Source organism: Erithacus rubecula (assembly GCF_903797595.1).
Source record: "Erithacus rubecula genome assembly, chromosome: 19".
NCBI classification, from domain to species: Eukaryota; Metazoa; Chordata; class Aves; order Passeriformes; family Muscicapidae; genus Erithacus; species Erithacus rubecula.
Genome location: NC_136671.1, coordinates 9232561 through 9256475, shown reverse-complemented (window position 1 = coordinate 9256475; position 23915 = coordinate 9232561). Strand labels below are relative to the sequence as shown.

At 42.1% G+C, this 23915-nt stretch overlaps 1 protein-coding gene across 3 annotated transcripts in view; it reads left to right on the top strand.

The window, feature by feature from the left end:
- Window positions 1-23915, top strand: part of KIAA1671 — a 64815-nt gene that overhangs the window by 4650 nt on the left and 36250 nt on the right. For all 3 annotated transcript variants that reach the window (XM_079322148.1, XM_079322149.1, XM_079322150.1), the window contains 5 exons: window positions 15213-15320; window positions 15597-17211; window positions 17653-17746; window positions 19137-22283; window positions 23046-23168. In XM_079322148.1, the coding sequence (XP_079178274.1) occupies window positions 15650-17211; window positions 17653-17746; window positions 19137-22283; window positions 23046-23168 (4926 nt within the window). In that variant the 5' untranslated portion in view covers window positions 15213-15320; window positions 15597-15649. The remainder of the gene's footprint in view (window positions 1-15212; window positions 15321-15596; window positions 17212-17652; window positions 17747-19136; window positions 22284-23045; window positions 23169-23915) is intronic.

Below are 23915 nucleotides of genomic sequence, written 5' to 3'. Positions count from 1 at the left end.
TTAAGGGCATACATGAACTTCTGAACTCTCAGGCTGTTCTTTTCAAGCTGTGTTCCAAGAATAATTAAAAAATTAACAAGTAAGAAAGCTAGAGCAAGTAAATTGCTCTTTGTCTTGAGGTGAAGAGGACTTTCTATGTCTTGAGTTCTGTTAACTGGCAGGAAAACCAAATTTTTATGAAAAACTAGATATTGAGTGTTGCCAAAACACACTAAATTTAGTGTGGTGGCTGTTTTCTCTATTTGCAGCCATTGCTTAAAAAATCCCTGATGTTTCCCTTTTATTCTTGTGTTTGATATGACCTGAACATCTGATCACAAAAGGAGATTTAAGTCTACTGGGTGATGGTTTTCCTCAGGCCTAGACTTAAAGAATTCAAACTCTTAAAATTAAGCTGTTTATGGGAGCATACTTTATTTTTAGATTCTTTTCTCAAATCAAGGAGGTTTATTTTTTTGGTTCCCAGTATCTTTGGTTTGTTCTGGGAATATGTAATGCTGTAACTTCTGCAAACAAAGATGCTTTCAAACAGCTTGGGGATATTTTTCAGTGCATCTGTGTAAATAGGAGAACATTAATACATATTTTTGCAGTTCCTGAATGCCTCACACTTACATTGAGACAATGGGAGTAGAGTTTTCCTTTTATGCTCTACAAAACACTCTTGAGGAGAGGAAATGAATGTTTTTCTGAGGGTTGTGTGATTGTGGTGATGCAGCTTGAGCAGTCCAGGGCACAGAGGGTTGTTATCCAGAACACTGCTTGTTTGTGGTTGAGTCATGTCCAATGAGCACACACTTAAACACTGGGAGTGGGGGGATCTGAGCTCCTCTAAAGCCACTTACAGAGCTGTTCATTACACGTTCTTATGGGATTTAAGTGCCAAAACTTCCAGTTTTGGGCTAAAGTAAAGCCTCTGCTTGCCTGAAAGGAGATAGTGTTGGTCTTGCAGCAGTGTGAGAACTAAAAGCTTCTTACTATTGTAGTAATTACGAGTCAGGATGGTCATTAGGCTGGTGTAACGAGCAGGAAAAGATGATAATTCAGTTGCTGGAGGTTTGGTATCTCCCCAGTGTTCACACAGAGGGAAGAAGCTCCAGCTCCAGAGAGCGATGCCGCAGCACGGGCAGCTTTGAGTAAGGCTTGTCTTACTGTACACAGTTAGATGAGCTTTAATGTGGGGTGGGAGGAGATCTGAGCCTTGTTTCCAGGTCAAAACACCCCTTTCATTTGGTTGGGGGCTGGGAATCGCCAGGATCCAAGTGGGATGTTAACTCCAGCTCTGGGCTTGACCCAGTTCCAGCGCAGAGCTCTGAACGGGCAATTCCAGCTCTGCTGCTGGGGCAGCACGGGGATGCTGAGGGGATGGATGGCAAAGATAGGAGGAAAAGAAGTTACTGCATGCTGTTGTGTGAATCTAAACCAAATTCGTTTAGTGCATTGGGGAGGAGGTGGAGAGGTGAAGGTGCTCAGTCTGTGTTTTGTTATTTTGTCTCTGATTCTGGTAGTTATGTTTTACCCTTTGTAGTTTTCAGGGGTAGGAAGCTGCCAGTGTTAGTAAAATGCATGAAAAAAGGAGGATTTGCTTGTGCTTTTAGTGCTGCCATACACAGCAGCCTCTTCTGTTTATATTTTCATAGTGACTGTTTTTGTAATCACAGTATTGGTTAAATATGTGCTTTCAGTGCCTTTCAACAAGTGATGTTAACAAACGTCAACTTCTAAAACGAGTTATTCCCGTTGTAAAAATGAGGACCATCATTATTTTACGGTGTTGGTGAGACTTTGAAAGGCACAAACAGGAGCAGAATGTTAAGTTTGTCTTTATTTTGCTCATTTAATGAGCTCAGCCTTCAGCCCGTGCTCGGCTTGGCTGTGTCAGTGCTGCCGGAGCACCGGCGGCTCCTCGCAGGGAGGGAGTTGTGCCAACATTTAGGAGGGATGTTTATCTGCTGGGACTATATTCAACCATACAAGGCTTTCCATGGGCAAAGCTGCCTCATCCATAACGAGCCCAGCAAAGCCAGGATGTGTTTTAAACAAAGTTGGAATTTCTGGCCACTGTAACAGTTTGATATTTCATGAGAACACTGGGAATTCTTCATTGACCCAAAGGAGCACAAGAGGCCTTTCTGCTGAAGCTGAGCAGCACGGCTGGCTCACTCCCTAACTGAGGGACCTTACAGAAATGTCACTGTTGTTATTGTTGTCAAACAGTCTCTTACTGTATTGGCACTATTGAATGTCAAATATTGGTGTAATCTGTCATTAGAATGTTTTCAGCAGCATGATAGCTGCAGAGTTATCTAAATACCATCCTGTTCCTGCTGTAAACATGGTACAATGTGGGTTTTTTTGCATGTTTGAGCAGCAGTAACAGTTATGTCCAAGAGAAGCTGTGGCTGTCCCATCCTTGGAAATGTTCAAGGCCAGGTTGCTTCAGGTTGGAGCAGCCTGGAATAGTGGAAGGTGTCCTTGCCCATGGCAGGGGCTGGAATGAGATGAGCTTTAAGATATTTCTAACATTTCTGTTCTTCTGTAATAGAGATATTCATTTATCCAAGTAGTATTAAGTATTTTTAAAACATATGGATTTATGTATCGTAATTCTTACAAGTCATCTTAATGTTCAGTTAATGTTCTTCACAAAATGAGTATTTTAAAAAATAATTAAATCGCTGCTGTCTGCAAAGGAGAGATTAAATGAATCACTCTGATTACAGCAGTGTTTCCAGTACAACTTCAGGCCTTTGCTACTCTCCTAAATAGTTTTAATCACTATTCCTGTATGGATGTGTGAGGCTGTGGAGAGGTTTCCACGTGTCTGACCTGCTCTCTTTGACAGGGCAGTGATGTTTCCTTGCCTCTTTCCTCAGCTGAGTGAATCACAGCCCATCGGAAATGCTCATCAATAGTTACAGGTCAGCATTTCAAGAAGGTCAGGGAGGCTTTTTTGCCTGGTGAGCATTATGCTAATTCAGTTGTTAAACATATTGGAATTATGTTTCCTTTTGCTTCTGCAGTGCTTGCAGATTCCATGGGAGCCTTTTCCCTGTGCTGGGAGCACAGAGGGTTAGTTTTGGGCAGGGAGAGGTTTTCTTGTAGCCTGTGCTGTAGTCACACACAGGAAATGTGTCTGTAGATTTCAGTGTGAATCTGTTCTTCCTGTGAAAGATTTGCTTGAATAGTGTCACTGTCATGTTGCTGCTCATGCATAGAAGGAAATGGCAGGAGATGATGGAGAGGCTGAAGCCTTGAGATGAAATAAATATTTTCCTCTCCCAAAGGCACTTTACTGAAGCACCTGTGTAACTTAGGCCCTGGTACTGACACCTCTGACAAAACATATTGAGCCTTTTCTCTCTTATTTGTTCCTAAATACTGGGAATGTGTTTTAGTATTGCTTCCACACCAGCACGTGTAGAATCTTCAGAGATTATTTATGCTCTGTGTGTGTGATATATGTCTAAAGAAATGATCACACAGAGCATTGTCTTTGTTGATATTGGACTGTTGCACACAGTGTAGAAAGCAATTAATCTGGAATCCAGGTATTTTGTGCTGTAGATTTATGGCTGGCTAAGATAGTGTTTTCACAAGCTTGGCTCTGTAGGGAGCAGGTTCATATATTTTTCAGATTGTCTCCAAAATTCTTGTTTCAGTTCCATTGAGTTAATTAGCTTTTTAATTTAACAGCTTTTATGCCAGATTTGCAGACTTCAACAACGCTGAAAATGGTTATTTTAAGGTTAAAGCTCTTTCCATCTTTGTTCACCTTGACTCTAGAAGTGGTGCTCTCTTCTCTGTCATGCTTTGTCTAATAACCCTGAAAAGCTGGACTTGAACTGAGCTCCCAGAGCTCAGGTTTGGAGCTGCTCACAGAGAGTCAGCACCACAGCTTGTCAGATCTAATGGCTCTGCTCCTGCTCACATCTGGGCTGAAGGCTGGAGTGAAAAACTTGTTAAGGCATGAGTGTATATTTTAAAATATATAATTAACAGAAGGTTGTTTATAACTGTTTAACCAATATTGGCTCTAAACCAATGTGCAAGACAGTGTTTGTAGTAGGTTTGGACTGGCTTTTATTAGACTGCAGAATCTGGGGCGTTTATCACTTTGCTCTTCAGCACACTGCCTGAGCACTGGGCAGGTTTGGTCAGGCAGAGCTCTTCCATCCTGTCTGCTCCTTGTTAATCCTGATTTTTGAACACTTTGGCTTTTGAACCTGATGACTTTGGGAAGGAGAACTCATCAGGTTGAGCGGGGCAGTTCCTGGGCACAGTTTGTGTCCAGTAGTTCACACAGACCTTTTGTCTGTAGTTTGCTGGTTGATTCATAGGTGGTGAAACAAAATGAAAAAATTGCCCAATCTTCTTCACTGGGCTGGTGTCTGCTCTTGGCTCGTCAAGTCTCAAAGCTGCAGATTACTAGAAAATGAAAAGAAATTAGATTTTGTGCCTAAGTCATTTCTGAAGCATCCTGCAAGATTTTGGGACGTGTGGATCTTTAATTTCCTTTCCTGCTTTTCCACTTCACATTCAGTTGCTTGGATTGGTGTGGCTCCTGTTCTCTAACTGATTTGGCTCAGGTGGGATTCCTCCTGCAGAAATTCTGGATGCAGTGCCAGTTATCTCTTTTTATCACAACTTTATGCCATCCTTTGAATTTGCAGATCTGCACCAAAAAGGCCATTGAGGGAGTTGGCTCAGCAGATTTCTCAGTAGCTGCAGGACTTGCTGTGCCTCTTGAGGCTGCTGAGTGTCTCTTGCCTTCCAGAGACATCCAGTGGTGTTTAGAGTGATCTCAGTGGGATCAGTGGGTCCTGCTTCACTGTGGGACATTTTGGGGACAGGTATGAACAGAGCTGGGAAGCTGGGAGAACTCAGTGTATCCTGGTTTTCTTTTGAGTCAAATTTCAGTGCAAGAATCCTTCTTTGTAGTAACTTTGGAAAGGTGTTTCTAAATTCACTGTGAGATCATTCTCAGGTTACTAAATCCCTTCATTGGATATGCCCTGAGAAACTGGGATCAGGTGCCAGGGCTGCTGTAATTGTGGTGTGAGTGTGGCTGGGTGGGGGTGATTTGAGGGAAGCTTCATGGTCTGGCTGCTCATGGGCAAGTGAGGGCTGGTGCTGAGGTCAGGATGAACTGGTGAGGACAAACCTGTGATCTTTCACTCCTCCTAATTTTTGTGAGCTGCAAAATATGCCCTGTGTCAGCTATTCATTATTACCCTGCCTTAAAATGTAGGTGATCTCTGCATTGGACTATGAGTTTCAAGTGCTTTCATGTTACTCTATCTTCATTTTGATGTGTTAAAGTGCCTCTCTGTTCTTCCCAGAAGGTTAAAAAGCCCCCAGGGTTCACTTGTGGTTAAAAATGTCTTTCTGTGCCAAAGCTGTGAGTGTGGTTTGAGCAGCCCCTGGGCTCCCTGTCCCTGTGCTGGATGTGGGGATGTTCCACACCAGTGCTTGTGCACATCCAGGCACTCCCAGCTTCCCAGTGCCACCGTTTGGATTTCACAGCTGGTTTTTCCCACTTCAGCTATTTCTTTTTTCTTTCACCTTCCTCAATAAATATATTAATATTTTTAGTGCCTGAAATGTTGTCTTTTTTTAATAGGTTTTTTTTTCCCTTTCTGTGCTTTCTCAAGCATGTAGGGAGGTAGAGGGGATTGTTTAGTACCCACAAAGCTGTACATGTTATCAATAATTCATTACATCATTTTGCTGAATAATGTTGTGTTTCTGAAGAACAAAGTAGTGTACAAAGCATGTGCAGGCTTGTTGCTGTCAGAGTTCTTGGCTTAAACATCCTTTTGTTCAGAAATGAGAAGAAATGCAGTGTCACTGCTCTGGCTCCTCACAGTCACACACGACCCTCTGTGCTCTGTTCCATTTGTGAGGCTTTGGGGAAAAAAAAAAAAAACCCAACTCCTTTGTGGATTGCTGGTAAAAATGCCCTTCTCACAGGCAACCAAAGGAACAAGCTGGCAATACCCAGCCAATGCTTCTGAGGTGGGAATTTGCATTAATGGGGGGAAAAAACCAATTTCCTGCATATGTAAAAATCCAGGTGTGCCCACCTAAGGAAAAAGAGGAGCCTTATCATCAAGGCAGCAGCAGTAGCTCCTCTGGCACAAGGTCAGGTGTTGTTGACAGAGCAGGTTTGTTCTGGGGGTGCAGCTCAGGGCAGTTTATTGATGGCTGGTAGGAGGCAGCACCAAATCCTACCTGACTTAGTGCCAGGTTCAGTACACAAGGAAGAGATCAAAGAGCTGTTGGAGCACTGGGAACAAACTGAGAGGCAAAAAGGTTCATGTCTCAGTATGTCAGTGTGTTCTAGAGCAGAGGGTGACTTAAGGGATTTTGGGAATGATAAATGCCACCATGTATTTGGCTTTTATAACAATATTTTATTTGATTCAGAATCGATCCACCCCATCTCTTAGTCCTATGCTTTTTTCACTGTCTATGAGATGGGAGTAGAAATGGTAAATCTCAGGGTCATGTCCATTTTAATGGCTCCATCAGTATCCTGAAGGGCATAACTGCAGTAAAATTAATCCAGTTTAATACTGTTAATAATTTTCTTGTTCGAAGTAGGGTCATCTTTCCTGTGAAGCACTTGAATTGCTGCTGTAGAGCTGGGGATGGAGGTGCTGCCAGGGAGATGGAGTTGTGTTGTTTATTAATGCCAGCTCTGCCAGTCTTTTGTCACAGTGCTTGCATCTTGCAGCATTGCCAGGGAGATCTCCTTATCTCCAGCTCAGTAGCACTGTGCTGCAGCTTTGCACACTTCATCTTCAGGGCAGAGGCTGCTACAGCTCAGAGGAGCAGGTTTTGGAATTGTTCATTTGTTCTCAGAACAGAATCATCTGTTCCTGGGAGCCACTTGGTCCAGCCCTCTGTTTATCAGTGTCTTTCTCCCATGAAGCTGCAGTTCATTTCCAGAGCAGTGCCTGGTACAAGTATTTTGGGCTTGAGTCTATTTGCTTGTTGACTGAACTCGACTACGTGCTTATGCTCTGACTAATCAAATATCTGAAAGGTGCAATGATGGACTGAATGGAGAAATTGCTGTGACACAGTATTGGCTCTCTGTTTTGACAGAAAATGTGTCATTAGCAGCCAAATCAAAAGCTGTTGAACACAGAGCTTTTTGCATATGATTTTTTAAGATCACAAGTGGCAAACCAGCCATCAGAGAAGATGTCAGACGACAGAGCTGTGAGAGCTGAAGCAGCACATAAATATTTGTATCAAAATTGTGCAGTGACAGTTTTCCCCAGATCACCCAGAGAGGTTTTGGAGTCTTCCTCAGTAGAGTTATTCCAGAACTGTGCTGTGTGCTCTGGGATGACCCAGCTCAAGCAGGAAGATGGGACCAGATGACCCTCTGTGGTCCCTTCAGTCTGAGCCTGTCTGTGATCCTGTGATTTCTTTTTGTCCAGGTGAAACTTAGGAGCAGCATAATCTATTGCAGCATCTCTGCTCTGAGTGTTTTATCAGTAGCTGCCACGTGCTCTTTGTGAATGAGTCTTTGCTGGCAACTGTGCAGCTTCTGAATGTGTCCATCAGGAAAAGTGCAGGTATAAAAATAATGCACTGTAAACCTGCTTTCTTGTTTTTGCAGAAGCAAAGGAATGTTAATTCCTAGCCCTCAGATACACATTAGTCACCACAGTTATGTATGCACATATATAATTTTTAATGTCATGATTTTGGTTTTTTGTCTCATCTGTGTTTTTTTTGTCCTCCAGTTTCAGGGGTTCAGGTTTTCTCCAGATGGTTAAACTCTTGAAGTGATCTCAGTGTGTTCAAGGTCATGCTCCAAGTCCAGTAGCCTCAAGTTTTCTGAAAGTCTGGATGAAACCACTTTTTTTCCTCTCCATATGGCAATACCTTAATTAATTTTTCAGCACTCAGATGAATGTGTAAAGGCTCAGTATTTATAAATTTGTCCTGGTGACCCCATGTCAATCACAGGACAGCTCGAGCTGGTTGTACTTTCTGAAGGTGGTTTACTGTGCCAGGCCACAAATGTGTTTTCCAGTGCTGAAAATCCTGATAGAATTTGAGGAGGCAGATCAGAGGATTAGGAGCTTTGTCCTTCTGACACAAAAGCACCTGCTGCGCATGAAGGCAAGCAGGAAATGTCTTCTCACCTCAAGCTATTTCTGTGTTACAGTGACCTTCTCAGGCTGGGTTTGTGTGAAAAGATCCATCCCCTGATTCCTGCCTAGGGGGCACAGGACCATGGGTCAGCTTTATTTCTGAAGGCTTCAAAGTGCTGTGGAGGCACTTGCCTATTTTTGTCACAAGTAGGTGGATTTTTTCAATAAACCAAAGCCCACGGATCTGCTTCACTGGATCCTTTGGTTTGAATTGCTCAGCAGGTCAGCCAAGCCTCATCTCCCACGGGAGTGCTGCACCTCCTCTGCTTCCCATGAGCTTTGGTGTCCCCACAGCTTAGCAAGGTGTGCTGCAGTCCTATTTTAACTGCACCTTTGCTCACCAAGGACTTCCAATGTCAGTGGCCAAGTAGCTCCCACCACTGTTTTTTGGGAGGAAACTGTCCCAGTTATATCATTGCTGCTTTTAAAGCATTTACAGCAGCTGGTGGCTCTGAAGGCAGCAAATAAAACAGAATCCAGTGGTGATATCCATGTCCTGTCAGCTCTGAGATCAGACACTTGCCCTTCATCATCCCTTGTTGCCAAGAGGATGAGGAATATGCACATTTATAGTAAATATTTCCAGGTGTGGGTGGTCTCTAAGCTCCTTTTACTGCTGAAACGTGGTACGGAGCGTGGTATTGTACAGGGGAGTATCAAATGGAAGAATGCCAAAGTTGTTTTTCAATCCCATATTTCTGTCTGTGCTGCAGCTGGCTCATCCATCTCCTTACACTCCTTCAGCTGTGTCCACTGTGTGCCTGCCAAATGAGAGCATTCCCACCCAAAGCTGGAGCCTCTGGAGAAACACAGCCCTGCCTCGGTTCTGGGGGCTTTGGAAAGCACTGCCTTCTTGAGGTCAGAGGGATCAGCAGCTGTTTGATGTATTTCTGAAACTATAATGAGCCAAATTTCACCTTTTAAAGCAAGGTCATGGAGATCATAGACTCAAAGGACACATAAATAAATTAGTTTTTGATTAATTCCATCGTATTCAGGATGTGTAGCATAAGAAAAAGAGAGTCAGGGATTTAACTCATTCCTTCAGAATCTGTGCAGAAAAAATTAACTCTAGCCCAAATTTATTTTAAATACAGTTAAAAGTGAAGTTAAGCTTCCTACAACAAGAAGACTGTTACAATAGTGTTACGGTTAACCTGCAGGGAGGTTTCATGATGTTTCTGAAAAGGTTTGAGGAGAAATTTGCCAAGTTGCAAATTCAAATACCCACCCTCGTCTGTGTCTGTGATGTGACCCTGTTGACCTTTGGGAGCTGCAGATAGAATCAACTTCTCCCTGAAACAACCAAACATCTTCCTGGAGGAACCTTAATTTGACTTTTTTCTTTTCTTCAGTTCCACAGTCAGTTTTTCCTGCTTGTAGCCAAACCTGATCATTAATATTTCATCTGGCACGCAATGCAGTTGTTTCTGGAATGTCTTTTTTTCCTTCATGGGGAGGTTATTTGTAGGTCTTTTTTGTGGTTTAAAAGCATTTGCAAGGATGAAACCTAAAAGACCATTAGCAGGAGTTGAAGCTGACCACAAAAGCAAAGGTTTGATGAGAGAAGCAAACAGAACAGCACTCTGAGGTCTGCTGGGAATACCCACCTTCTGCACAAACACACTTTTAGCCTCATCCCATAATTCATGTTGTTCTGCAGAATGTCATCCTCAGCTGGCAGAAATGAGGATTTTGCTTTTATTCCCTATTTCAACTGCCAAAAGAATTGGACTTTCTGAAAATACCCACCCACTAATGAGCTGGGTGGAATCCCTTATGTGGAATGCTGGAAGTAAAAGATGATTCACACAGGAGGGTGAGGATATGCAGCTGCTGGTACCAAAAAATGGTGATTCACCAACATTTAATGTAATTTTCCTGTGGTTGGGCTTCTTTTCTACCTGAGACTCAAGAGACTTCCAAAACAAATCAGGTCTTCTGTGAAACTGGGAAGGGAAAAAGAGTTTCCTCTGAAATGAAGCTGTAAATGAGAGGGTTGGGGAGAAGGAAATTGTGGAAGGTTGGGGTGTAATGAGGCAGTTGTGCAGGTCAGAGGAAATGCCAAGCGTGCTCTTGAGGGATCTCTTGAGTAGAACATGATGTACAAAGAGGAAAATCTCCAGCCAAAACCTGCCTTGGACAAAGTTGATCTTGACAGAGAAGGAGTTGGCCTGAATTGTTTGTAGAACAGTGATCATTGCCCCCAAAACCCAGTGCAGAAGTTTTTGGAGCTGAATACCCAGAAAATGGGTACGTGATGCTAAAACTATGATTGCAAACTGTACATTTCCAAAGAGTGATATTCTGAAATAACTGGAGCAATCTGCTCCTTTTGTACATTAATCCTTTTGGGTTTTTAATTTTTGTATAATCCTTGGACACTTTCAGGAATGGGGCAGCCACAGTTTCTCTGGGCACCCTGTGCTGATAATCCTGCTACATCAGTGATCTTAAATTCATGCTGACCAGTGCATTTAACAATGAATTTTTGCTTTAATAAATAAATAAATGTTACATCCTCTGTGCAGCCAGCTTGAATTAGTGAAACTGCTGCTCTGTAACTTGTTACCATTTGAACTGCTCAATATTTGGAGATTAAAATACAAGGTGGTACTGAGATGGCAGCACTTAATGGAAAGGGTGGTTGAAAATATTGCAGTTCTTTAGTGCAGCTGCATGGGAGTGAAGCTCTGGCAGGTGATGATCATTATGCAATTGTACTGGCAGGAGCAATTAGAGATTTACAAGTGCTTGTAAATGCTGCTATTTATAGGATGAACACTATTTAACAAAATGTCAATCTTTTCTGCAGTGGGAGGAAATGTCAGAGTGGAGTCTTTTATCCTTAGGTTGGGACTGGACTGTAACGTCCAAAAGAACAGCACTTAGTTATTTTTGTAAGATAAAAGAACTAGAGGTTTCTGAGAAACTTGGACATGAGAAATGATGGAAGGATAATTTGAATTTTGCAATACTTTGGAATTTTGATATTAATGATGTGTGTGGCTTTGCAGATCTATCTGACTTGTGAGATTTGGAATATGTAGTTTTAATTCTCAGCCTTCTAGTTTTTGTTATTGAGAAGTAGAACTGAGTTTCTCCCTGTGAATCTGGGAAATGATAATTTAAATGCATCTTATTAGCTGCTTTTACTTTGAGAATAAACTTGTCCTGGAAAACTAACAATTAGAGCTATTATGAAAGTATTTTTGATAATTTTTCCCTTTAAGAGACCCTAAATGTCCTCTTAAATACAACTAATGGATCCCACTGCAGTGAATAATAATGTGAATCAGGCTTAAACCAAAAATAGCAAAAGCCTGCTTTTTACTGAATTAGTTTCATGATCTACTTGGTTATGAAAGGTTCAGAATAGGAGTTTTTTCCTTCTTTGTGTTATTTTTGTTGCACTGTAGTAAGTCTGGTTCTTGTCAGCACTCACACTCGTACGTGCACAGTAAGTGATAGGATCTGCTCTGTTAATTCTGATTTAATCCCATCAGCACCTCTCCAAGTGGAGGAAACAGCAGGAGGAGGATTTCTGGGGACAAGGGACAGAGATTGCTGCAGACTGACCCCAGTGTTTGGTCAGTGAGGACAGGAAGGAGAAAGGAGAGAAGAAAAATGTTTGTAAAGACTGAATCATTTTAGACAGTGGGGCAACCTTTTGTAGCAGGGATGAAATAAATCTTGGTTTATGGTCATCTGCTCCCAGTAGCTCCTGTGGCTTGTTGAGCCAGGGAAAAGCTGCAGACCAGGGAATGTACAGGATCATGGAATCCCAGATTGGTTTGGGTTGAAGAGTCCTTAGAGATCATCCAGTCCCAACCTCCCAACCACAGTCAAAAGCCAAGTTTTCAGGAACTACTAATATATGTTGTTATACAAACTTCTTCCTGTATCTACATAATAAGGGAGCATTTTTTTTTATACTGGAAGCAGATTTGCTGATAAAGTTATATAAAAAGAAGAACAGCCTCATGTTTTTTAGGTGATTTTCTGTGGAATATTTTTAGTGCTGGAGCCAGGCTTTCTGCTTGATTCTCCATGTCATAAACATATTTGGTTTTTGGTTTTGGGGTTTTTTTATTTGTTTGGGTTTTTTAATAGCAGAGAGATTTTCTTAGTGGAATTTTTATGCTTTCCACCCTTAGAGAAGACAGATGGACTTGTTTATCTGCTGCGAGGTTCAGGGCCAGCTTATAGATGATTTTGCTTTGTGTCATTTAAAACATTCTTGTTTCTGAACAAGGAAGTTGGCAATAGTCACGTGATTCAGGGTGGAAAAATTATCTGCAGGCTGTTGCTGTTGCCTTAATAGGCTTAAAGGAATTAGCAGTGATGTAAATAATAGTTGTGTGTGTGGTGGGTGAGCAAGTGCCAAAGCGAGGGCGTGTTTGGGGTGAAGCCCTTCCCAAATGATCTTCTGCAAAAATAACCCTGTGAAGTGAATAATCCATTTTGATTTCTTACAAGCAGTGTTGACAATTTTTGTGCTGATAGATCTTTAATTAAAAATGCAGGTAAGACCTGAGGGCATTAAGATTTGAAAGGGCCTGGAGCTGTGTTGGCTTGTGCATCTCTGTGACACCTTGTGGTGGCTCAGCTTGGCCAAAAAAAAAAAAAAGAAGGGAAAAAAAAACCCAGTCACAGGTGCTTGGAAGCTGAGGAAGAGGAGCAGCAGGAGAGCCAGGCTTTTATGTGCCAGCTTTTCTGATTTCAAGAGCCACTTCAGTGCCATTTAGAATTTAATTTGTGTGCAGAATTCACCTGCCACAGCTGAGGGGAGCATGGGCACTGCTTGAGGGGAAACAGTGCCCAGAAATTGGGGGCTAGGTACCCAAAAATGGGGACAAGGTGGTCTGGAGTCTGTGCCACACAAGATGGGGATGTGCAGGAGCAGCTCAGCTGACTGTCCCTGGGCAGAGGAGGCCAGGGAGGGAATAGAATGATGGTGAGGGATTTACAAATGTAGTAGTACGATTACAGTAGTATTACTAAATATTAATAGCATCTGAAATCCTCCTGCAGTTTTAATTTACAGTTGATCTTTATAAATTGCCCCAAATTTTGTACGTTGCCAACTGGACTAGTGATCTTTTATTAAGAAGCAGGTTTATCTGAATTGATATGTGTTTCAAAACTGAGACACAGTGTCTAGTGTATGTTACACTTGGCAGTGATACCATGATTCCTCTTTATCAAGGGTACTTGTATCAAGGAGCTTTATCATTTTCCAAGTTGGGTGATTATTTTTTTAGCTAAATTTTTGTTCTTTTTCAAACTCTTATCTGCTCGGGGCCACGTATCTGTTGTAGAGTATCTGAATTTGAAACACAAAAACTGACTTGGGTAGATTATGTAGGGGGAAATGGGGTCCTATAAAGCTGGAGTGTAATAAACTCAGGAAGGGGTAAATTTTGTGTTAGGAATGTTGGCTGGAGAAGCGAGCTGTGCTCTGTTACCAGGGATTAGGTCCCACTTTGTGAATTCACTGCCCCGCGTTCCGTTGAGGATCAAGTTTTAGTCCTTTTAAGAAGCTCTGTGCCCCCTTCTTCTTTTCCAGAGAACCAGGGACTACAAAATGATAGGACAGAATTTATTCTCAGCTACTGCAAGACTGATGCTGTTCTCACAGCTGAATTTTTCCATTTGCAATGTTGCCTGTGAGCATCAACTCATCCCAGCAAGTTTCCTTTTAGAGCACCTCCCAAACCTTTGCATCCTTGGAATGTGAGAGCATTTTAATCGGATTTTGATGGGTTTCTTAGAACAAGGAGTTGGGAGAGGCAGGAAGATTTCATGGAGATCTGTGAGATGGTGGAAGGGGCAGATTGATGTGGATAAGCTGATTGGGTTAGTGGCTATTTCAGAAAGAGGAGGTCATGGACTTGGGAGGGGGGGAGATGGCATCAGGGATAAATGGTTGAGACAGAACTCCAAGGGGATTGGAAGATGAAAGGGAACAGACAAGGTGAGTGGAGTTCATTCTCCTGCCTGAGAGAGGGAGCACAAGCAGGGACAAAAATAAATCCCTGCAATTTCAGTGCCAGTGTGGGCTAAGTCTGGTCAAGGGAAGCTGAAGGTGAAATAACCACTTCTCCAGACTGCAGACTCAGGGAAGCAAGATCCTGGTGGGGTTTTTTTAATAATCACAAGTAGGAAGTTCCATATTCCACAGAATCTACAAGTAAGTTTATTTGCATGGTAGATTCACACCAATATAGGTTCCAGTGAGATGAGTCCAAAACTGCCCTTTCAAAGGCTGCCCAAAGGAGACAAGAGGGTGGCAACACAAATTTGGGCCCCTGGTTATGAAGTACAGTGTGAGTTTTCTAAAAATGAAAAGTATGACAGCTTTTGAAGGAAAAAATAATCTAACCTTAGATAGCTGCCTGCATCTGCTACGAGTTTAAATATACTTCTGTTAGAAGAAATTCAGGTTACTTCTTGGAGCTGAAATTCTAATTACTGCTGGCTTTCCCACTTCTCTGCAGTAAGAATATAATTAAAGCCAAAGCTCTTCTCTTTGCCTTTGCTAGGAGATACAAAAGTGCTTTGTCATGGTGAAAGTCCCATTTTGATGGAAAATCAGCCGTTTGCAGGTCAGCTGCTCAGGTAGCTCTTCACAGATTGCTGCTCCAGAAAAGAGCTTTACAATAGAAAGTAAATTACAGTAATTGAGATTACAGTAATGCAGAGCTCTGTGTTTAACCAGTGATTGACAGCTCTTGAATATGCAAACAGTCTTACCTAAATGTGGTTTTAACTGTTCAGATTTGGTGTGTCTGCTGTGCAGTCTGATTTATTCCCCCTTCACCTTTCAATTACACATTTAAGTGGTGATTTCTTGTTGATTCTTTAATGGCAGTTTGAAAAATAAACATTCTTCTGCTTTTTACAGTTACAGGAGGTCACTTTTGCTTGGGAAGGAGTTTTTTCTCCTTTGAATGCTCTGGATTTTTGTCTCACATGGCATTGCCTGTCTGGGTATGTGCCACATCTGACTTGAAATATTTTGTTTGTTTGCAGGTGAGGTCTGGGCAGTGTCTTTGTTCTTAATGTGCCCTTGGTGACCAAGCTCTTGTTGTCACTATGAGAAAGGATTCAGGCCCTATGGATTGGTTGCAGCAAATTATGGTAAGTGGGAGTGTGGGAATTTGTGGAGTATCTTTATTTCCATTGTGTATCCATGTATTTCCATGTATCAGTAAATAATGGTGTTTTATGTTGTTTTTTAGAGAAGGAACACTATGTCTTTCAGTGCTGATAAACTCTGGGATCAGCATATCTGAAAGGCACCTTAATCTGAGTTTGCCTCCTTGTGAAATTATCTGAGAACGATGTGATTTGATGTTCATGCTGACTCTACATCAATACTTGCATTTTTCTTTTTTTTTTTTTTTTTTTTTTCAGATTCTTTTTCCTTGCTGGAGTTTTTCAGTTCTGTTGAATGTGTAATTCCAGCTATGGCAACAAGAGTAGAAATAAATTCTACTTTGGCGTCTTTGACGGCAGTCCCTGACCTAGCTGAGCTCAGGGCTGAGGAGAAGGCACAGCGTGTGTATGTCAGTGTGCTTTCAGATGCCAGCAACAAGGCAAAAGAGGCTTCAACATCACTGACTCTCGAAGAAAACAAGAAATTTGGGAATTCTTTGAGATCTGCAACGATGCCCTCGCTGGGATCCAGGCCGAGACTTTTCCCAAAACCTTTTTGTAAAGAGAAATCCTCGGATACTTTTACAAATGTCAAACCTCCCATCCCAGCGTTCAGATCCAGCAGCATGGTGAGAAAGAGCACTGAGGAAACATCCTCTGTGAAGATGTTGAGTGGGAATGTCCCTCCCTTGGTGGATCAGAAAGCCATTGACACTGAAAATCAGGCTGACAGTGACATGGTGACAAATGTGACTTTTTACACAGGGCCCAGTGCCAACACGGTCATTCTGTTTGAGCCAGCATGTCCTGAGCAGGCCAAGGTCAGCCTGGCCCAGGAGAAAAGGGGATTTACTGCTCTGCAAAGCAAGGACCTCCAGGGCTCTGGGAGAGCAGCAGAGACACCCAGCAATCCTGATGGCTCTCTCCACAGGCACATGTCCTTTTCCTCCAGTCTCAGACCAAACTCCCTCAAAACCAGCGAAAAGAGAGATGCTCGTGAAGTTCATCCAGGGGAGAAAAGCAATGATGATGCAAATAATCTCAACAATAAAGTTGATTTCTCTGTTGATGTCCAGCAAAGGGCAAAACATAGACCAGTGTCTGCTATTTTTCTGGAATCTTTAAGAGATCAAAAGCATCACGCTGTGGAAGCTTCTGAGGAAAAGTCTCCTGCTGAGAAATCTGGGGTTAGAAAACCAAGGCCTTTGTCCATGGACCTGACAGCTAAGTTTGAACATAAAGATCTTTCTTCTTGCAAGAAGGCTGGTTCATCCCATGAAAGCAAGGAGAATGTATCCATAATTACTTTTACTGATGTGGGTAGTCATGATCAGTCTGAAACGGGGCCAAAACATGAACAAACTGAATTTAATAAAAGCAGTTCTTTTAAAACAAATCTGAAATGCAGTAGTCAGGACATTGGCATCCTAAATAATGGGAAATACAGCTGGGAAACAAAACTTAAATCTAAAAGTGAACAAATTGAGACAAAACCAGAAATAATTATTAACTTGCATGGTCCTGAAAGAAGTCCTGAAACAACCAGTGAAAGCAGAACTAATAAGGGGGAGAAAAGATCAGATCAGAAGGAACAATACAAATTCCAAGGCAGTGAAAGTCCTGCAGCTTCCTCAGAAAAAGAGAATAATATCTTAAGAGGTAGTGTTAAAAAACATATCAGTTTGTTTACTTTGGAAAATCCCAGTGCCACAGTGGACACAGAGCTTCTCCCAGCAGCTGCTGAGAAGGAGAACAAGTGTGTGACCATCCAGCAGAGGATCAAAGAGCTGACAACAGAAAATGCTGATGTTAAAGGAGGAAATCTGCGCCGGTCGCTGCAGTCACGGCCCCTCTCTGCAGACTTAACCAAGATGTAAGTTACCCAGGAATTCTGTTCAATGGTGTTCAGTAAAACTTGCTCTCTCAGGTCAGTCAAAAATGCTTGATCATTTTGCTTCTACTTAATGTGATTTTTTTTTTAACTGTTATTCTTATTGAATCCAAAAAAATAGAAAATTGAATATATTCTGACAACAGCTGAAAAGAATAATAAGGCTGTCAATACTGTGACCTTTGCATGTAACTGCATTATAGCTTGTTATGAATCTCTAAATCCTCCATTATCAAGTAAGATGCATAATGAACAATATTTTGAAAATTCCTTTGGTCTAGATACAATTTAACCACTAAATGCAGTAATTTACTATGAAATAATGATGTGTCTCCTTTAGGAAATGTAATTTGAGGGATAATTTCTGCCAGCCTGCTCACTGACCAGCTGGACTGAAGAAGTAACACCAGTCCTTTGTTTTAGGTTTTCCAGTCCAACATCAGGGGGTGAAGCCAAGCCTGAAAAACCTGGGGAGGCTGGAGCTGACTCAATCCATGACCTGCAGGAAAATCCCAAAGTAAGGAACTGGCAGCAGCTGGTGGGCTCCAGCTGGCTCTGCAAGGAGAATTCCTGTTGTGTGTGGCTTTATCAATCTGTGACTTTTAAATGGGTGTGGAGAGTATCAGGGCTGACACAATCCCAGTGGGTTTGCTGGTATGAATTTGTCTTTAGGATGTGCAGAGAAAAGTTCAGCAGTGCTGTGTCTGCTGAGTTTGTTGCACACATTGTTCAGAGTAGGGGTGGTAGAAAAGGAAGAATATTTTGTGTACTGTTTTTAAGAGATTTCTAATGCATGAAAGCCCAGTGAATTGCCTGTGGCTGTGGTGGGTTTGTGCAGTGATTATTCTTTATCTTCTCCAAGCAGAGCATTAGGATTGTTCTTTCTTGCATCCAAGTCCCAGCTCCTGATAAATCCCAGCCTGGACCTTTGTCAGTGTCCTCAACATTTACCTGAGCAGTTTAGACAACAAAGTGTTCCAGGGAAAATTGGGGATTTGCTGTGGAAGCTTTTGGCTGTCTCTGTTTCTAAGCAACACTTGAGTGTTGCAAAACAGAACTTCTCTGGTGACAGCTCTTAGTAGAGGAGATTTAATGTAGTTTAAGGGTGTTTGTAGTGAGCTCTCATGGCTTTTTTCCTCTCCAAGATAGGAATATGTGGTAAGGAAAAGTTACAGGTGCAAAGTTTCTGTTGTTCAGTGTTATTTTCGAGGAGAACAATTTGTTTAAAAAGGAAATATTTAATGGAAGTGCTGTTTTCAGAATTTGACAATAAAGTAGGATTAGAGAAATTCCTTGAAGAATATAGCTCAAACTTTAAAATCTCTATACATAAATTTAGTGTTAATTTTCTGATGTTCTTCAGCTTTTTTAAAAGACATTCTTAAGTCAACTCTGAGTTTTAAATTTTGTAACTTGAATAAAAGATTGAACTCCTGTAAGACCTCTAGTATTCTTTGATTCCCTTTATTATTTGCATGCTGTGCTTTTTCAGCAAGTGCAATTAGAAATTTCATCTTTTAGGATGCTGCTTGTATTTCCTGTGAGTAGATAATAGTGAAACATTGGTAATAAATATTAATTTCCATCTTTCCTTTTTTACTTTGCCTCAGCTTAACATTTCTTATAGCTGAGCAGCTCCAGCTGTGATATTTACTCAGGTCTTCATGTTCTTGCAGTTTGATTATATAACTGGTTATTAGTGAGATAATTCTGTTAAAATCAAGATTCAGGAGCTGGAGCTACACATCCCCTTGGGTTACCCAAGTGGAGTTTGTGTTCAGAGAATGTGGATGTGTTTGACTTGCACAGGCTCTGTTGAACAAAGTAGATACAAGTAAGTTTTAATACAAACTTTATTGCACATTTTTAAAACAAACTCAGATAACTGTTGGATTTTGTTGTTCCAGAGCAAGGAGCTGAAGCTCTCCCATGGCACAGATCTCACTGAAGCATTTTCTCCTGGGAAGTCTTGGAAATCCAGGCAGGTTTTAAAGATAGCCAATAAACCTGATCAGCTGGAGAGGAAAGGAAGCTTCCTGGGAGATGGTCAGCATTTCTCACAGCAGAGTGAGAGTTCTGTCTCATTTACAAGTAACTTTGAAAAGAAATTAAACCCAGCACTTCTGGAAAAGCCTTTCATTAAAACTGTCCGGGCCACTCTGTTTGAGCACAATGTCCAGAAGCACAATGTTGTTGCTGAACATTCTGGGGCTGATCCTGCTGCAAAAAGGAATCAGGAGCCTGAGGCAAAGCAGGACCTGATGGTTTCAAGGCACAGCAGGCACTCCTGGATGGGAGAAGGGGAGGAAATCACACCTCCAAAGGAGCATCACAAACAGCCTGATCCATCCAAACATCCAGCACATGTAGAGAAAAGTCCTAAACCTGCTTGTTCCAGTGAAGACAAGAAAATTAACTTAGAAAAATCTTTGGTTGAGAAAAATGAAAAAGCCACTCCCAAAAGTACAGAAGATTCTCAAATTTACCAAAGAATAGAGCCCAGGTATGAAATCTTTCAGACATGTGGTGAAAGGGCTCTTAGTGAAGCCATCACAATGACTCCTGAGAAAAAGGCCATGACACTCAGAACTAGAAAATCATCTGTGAAAGAGAATAAAACTGATGAGGACGTTGTACACACAGGGCAGTCGGTTAAGGCAAGTAGTCACACTCTTCACTTGAAAGAAGATAATGTTACTTCAGAAGCCAGAGAGGCAAAAGTTCTCACAAGCAAGGCTGTGTTGAGAGAACCTGCTGGTTTTCTCTCCAGTGAATGCACTTTACCTGAACAGAAAAGAGACTCTGATAAAACTGATCCTGAGCCACTGTTCATATCTGAGAAAATACCTTATTCCACGAGCAAAAGTAAAGGTTTGGGAATGAGTGAAAAAGTCAACAAGCTACATGCTGAAATTAAAGGTGATAAAAGTGAAGTCTCTCCTGTAGAGAAATCAGAGAGGATTAATGTTGTGAAATGCTCTTCTGAGAAAAGGAGTTTCAGGGCAGGTGGGACAGAGATCCATGAATTCCGAACCAACCTGGATCGTGAAGTGATGTCCACAAGTGTCAGTAAACATGTGGCTCAGGCTTCAGTGCTTGCAAGTGGGCAGTATTTTAAATCTTCCAGCAGCCACACCCCTGATACAAAAGGACTGAACGTTACTAAAGAGGAATCTGGGGCTTTTGGGTTGAGGAAAAGTCTGGACTCAAATTGTAAAGAGCAAGATTTTAACTTGGCTTGTACAGCTCCTGAAAACAGCGAGAAACTCCGAGGAGCTGATCCAGAAGAGAAAGTCAGGAGAAGCAGAAGTAGTGTTTCTGACTTGAGCATTTCTGAAAGGTGGAAGAGGAGGACCTTGCCTCAGGAGTCACTCAAGGTGGAAGAAGTTGTGTGGCTCGCTCCTGAAAATATCAAGAAGCTGAGCCGGGCAGATTCATTGCAATTGAATGAAAGTTCACTTAAAAAGAGAAGCAAAAAAATTAAAGATGGGGTGGAAGGGAGTGAGGCAAACCAAGCTGTTCTTGGCAGTCCTGATGATTACATGAAACATCAGAGTTCTGTCTTTGAGCCAAAGGCAACTTATTTTGCAGTGACTTATCAGGTTCCTGGTATCAAAAAAGAGAAAAGCTTTGTTGGTGCTCCCAGTGCAAGTGAAATTAATACTGTTCCTGGTTCAAACGAGGGAGCAGCAATTAATCTGGACCCTGTTTTTCCTGGAAGGTCCAAACCTTCAGTGCAGCAACCAAATAAAAATGTGACAAGTTCATCTAGTAGAGAAGACTCCTGGGAAATGCATATTAGCAAGGAGTGGGTCAAAGAAGATGAAAAAGATGCTGTTTTCTCCAAAAATGTTGCCTTTGGTAATATTCATGTGTCTAGGAAAGATAACCAGCAGCATCATGAAAAGGGCCTGGATCATTCTAAAGAGAAAATTATAGATGTTGATGCTTTCCTGTTAAAGCATGATCTGGAAAATGCAGCTCAGGCTGATCTCAGGAGTGGCAGAAGGAAAGTCTCTTACCACGAGCCCTGGTCCCCACCAGGATCTGCACAGGGGCGTAGGGACAGTGAGCAGGGCCCCCTGAAAAGGAGTGACAATAATTCTGATTTGCCTGCAAGGAAGGCTGAGGATAGGTACAGATCCCAAATTCTCGATATTGATGCACTTATGGCAGAATATAAAGAAGAATCAGCAAAGGCCAGTAAAGTTCCAGAGAAGCTCACTGAAGATCTTGGCTCACTGAGTAGGGAGAAATCAAAGAACAAAAGAAATGTGTCGGATAGGATGCCTCTTACCTACAGCTGGAATGAGTGGAAGAGTGGATCAGACCACTATTCAGTTAATAACAAACCAGGTGAACGTGCAGAAGAACAGCACAGGCCAGAAAAACTAATCCTAAATGAAAAGAGCAAAGAGAAACTGGAATTACGGAGCCCTGATTTCGATAAGCAGAAATCCAAAGACAGAAAGGTCAGCCCTCCTTACTGGGGAAACCCCAGCAGCATTTTTCCTGAGAAGTTTGTAAATTCACCCGTGGAATTTGCTAGGAAGAAAACTTTCATTGTTGATGAGAGTGAGGATGTGAACTTGACCTCCAGAAATCAGGGTGCAAAATTTGTAATTGAAAAGGTGCAGCCCATAAATGCAGTGAGCACAGAGCAGAGGCTGGAAGTCAACCTGGCCTCCAAATTGTCCCTAAAGGCTGATGATGGACTCTTACAGAAAAAATTGGTGACAAAAGAGCTGTCACCAGAGAATGACTGGAGCAAAAACATAGTGAGGAGCTGTACACTGAGAAGCAAAGACAGCACAAACAGGATGTGTGAGGGTGAGTCCTTGAGAAGCAGGAGCGATTGGAGGAGCTGCGTGTCCGGGTTCGGGACGGTGCCCGCGGATCTCAGACGCTCCTACTCGGAGAAATGCCGCCAGGGCAGGGACAGCCTGCCCCTCCCGCATCGCCCCAGGCCAGCCCTGCCCGCCCAGAGCACAGGGAGCCCCTGCAAACACAAGGTGGCAGCTCACTCACATCCATTCTTCCACGAGGATCAAAAGGTAGTTTCCAGTGGTAGCCAAGTGTTTTGTGTCACTGTAGCTGAATTTTTGTTTATTAAGGATTTTATTGTGTCTTCGTAGCACTTTTCAATACTCTGCAGCAAGGCAACAAATCCATGCCTTTCACTGGAGTTCGTTTCTTCTCAGGTTCTCTTGAGCAATGGCTGTTCCACTAGATAAACTCATTTTTGCTCCAAGTCTAGAAATACTTATTGGTATTTCTGTGGAGAGCTTGAAAAAGTTTTTAAAATTGTGCTTATTTTTTTTGTAATGCTGTGAACCTGGGAGGTTAAATTGTTAACTCTGCAATTTGATATTTACTTGAAAAGAAGTAATATGGATTTATTTTACAAGTTGTGAGCAGTGATCTTTTTGGACCTCTCTTTGTTTTTTGTCTTTATCCGAAGGAAGTAAAAATTATTTTTATTTTTACTGGGTGAATGGCCTTCATTTGTCTGTGAAACTCCACTGCTTTCCTAACTCTGGTGAGAGGCAAGATATTCCCTTCACACAGTGACATGTGAATGAAATGCAGAGGTTTGATTTGGTTGGAAAAGACCTTAATGGTCCTATAATACTGTGATTAAAGTGTAGGATGTTCATGACTATCATGTTTTTCCATTTTGTGTTTTTAGCTTTGAGTTTCCTTTGTTTTTGTTTTTTTTTATTCCCAATAGGCATTTTATATACACATATAAAGTATGTAGATATGTGTGTGCATATGCATGCATATTTAATTACATTCATAACTCTATTTTACAGACTCCCAGGAAAGAGTGGAGCAAGCAGAGCTCAGACAAAACAGAGGGAACAGACTTTTCCTCAATGTCTACACAGAGGAGCCACCACAGTTTCTACAAGGAGAGAAGAGCAGATTTTGGGATGGTATGTGACCCTGGAGGAAGGGTTTGGGGGTGGATCAGGGAGCTGCTGCTCTGTTTTCCTTTTTGCCAAGGGCTGTGGTTGAAGGATGTGTCTGCCAAGCAGAGAAACATTTGCTGGGGGGTTGAAGTGGTGAGGCTGCCCCTCCCTGGGATCCCACCCCACTGCTCCCTGCCAAAGCTTCCAGCACGAGGCCTCAGCCTTGCAGCTTGTTCACTTTGCTTTCTGAGTGAAGAATTTTCATCCTGAACTCAAGGTGGCTCCAGAGCATTATGGTTTTTGTTGTTTTCTCAGCTTGTGCAGACAAATAGAACTGTGTCCCAGCCTGAGAAATGATGGGTTTAATTTTCTTTCTGTCAATGACACACAGAGGAGTGTTTCTGTGGAGGATCACAGCTGATATTTTGGAAGGTTTGATTTGTCTCTAACACACAAACTGTTGGGGTGAATTCCTGCTTGAAGCTGCTGGGTGCTGTTCTCAGTTTCACAAGGATGTCCTGACTTTAGCCCTCAGAGAAATTTTATGTTGTGAAATAGCATCCTACATCCAGCTGTTGTTCTGAAATACAAAACAAAGGTCTGGATGTTCCAAAAGATGTACAATAAATGAAATATCAGTGTTTTCTGAGGGAAATAAAGGATTTAGAAAGTGGAGAGTGAAGGATACTGTCCCAAAGTCACACCTCCCCTGTCCTGTCTCTGCCAGCACACTCTGCAGTCTGCCCTGCTCTGTCATGGCTCACTCTGCTG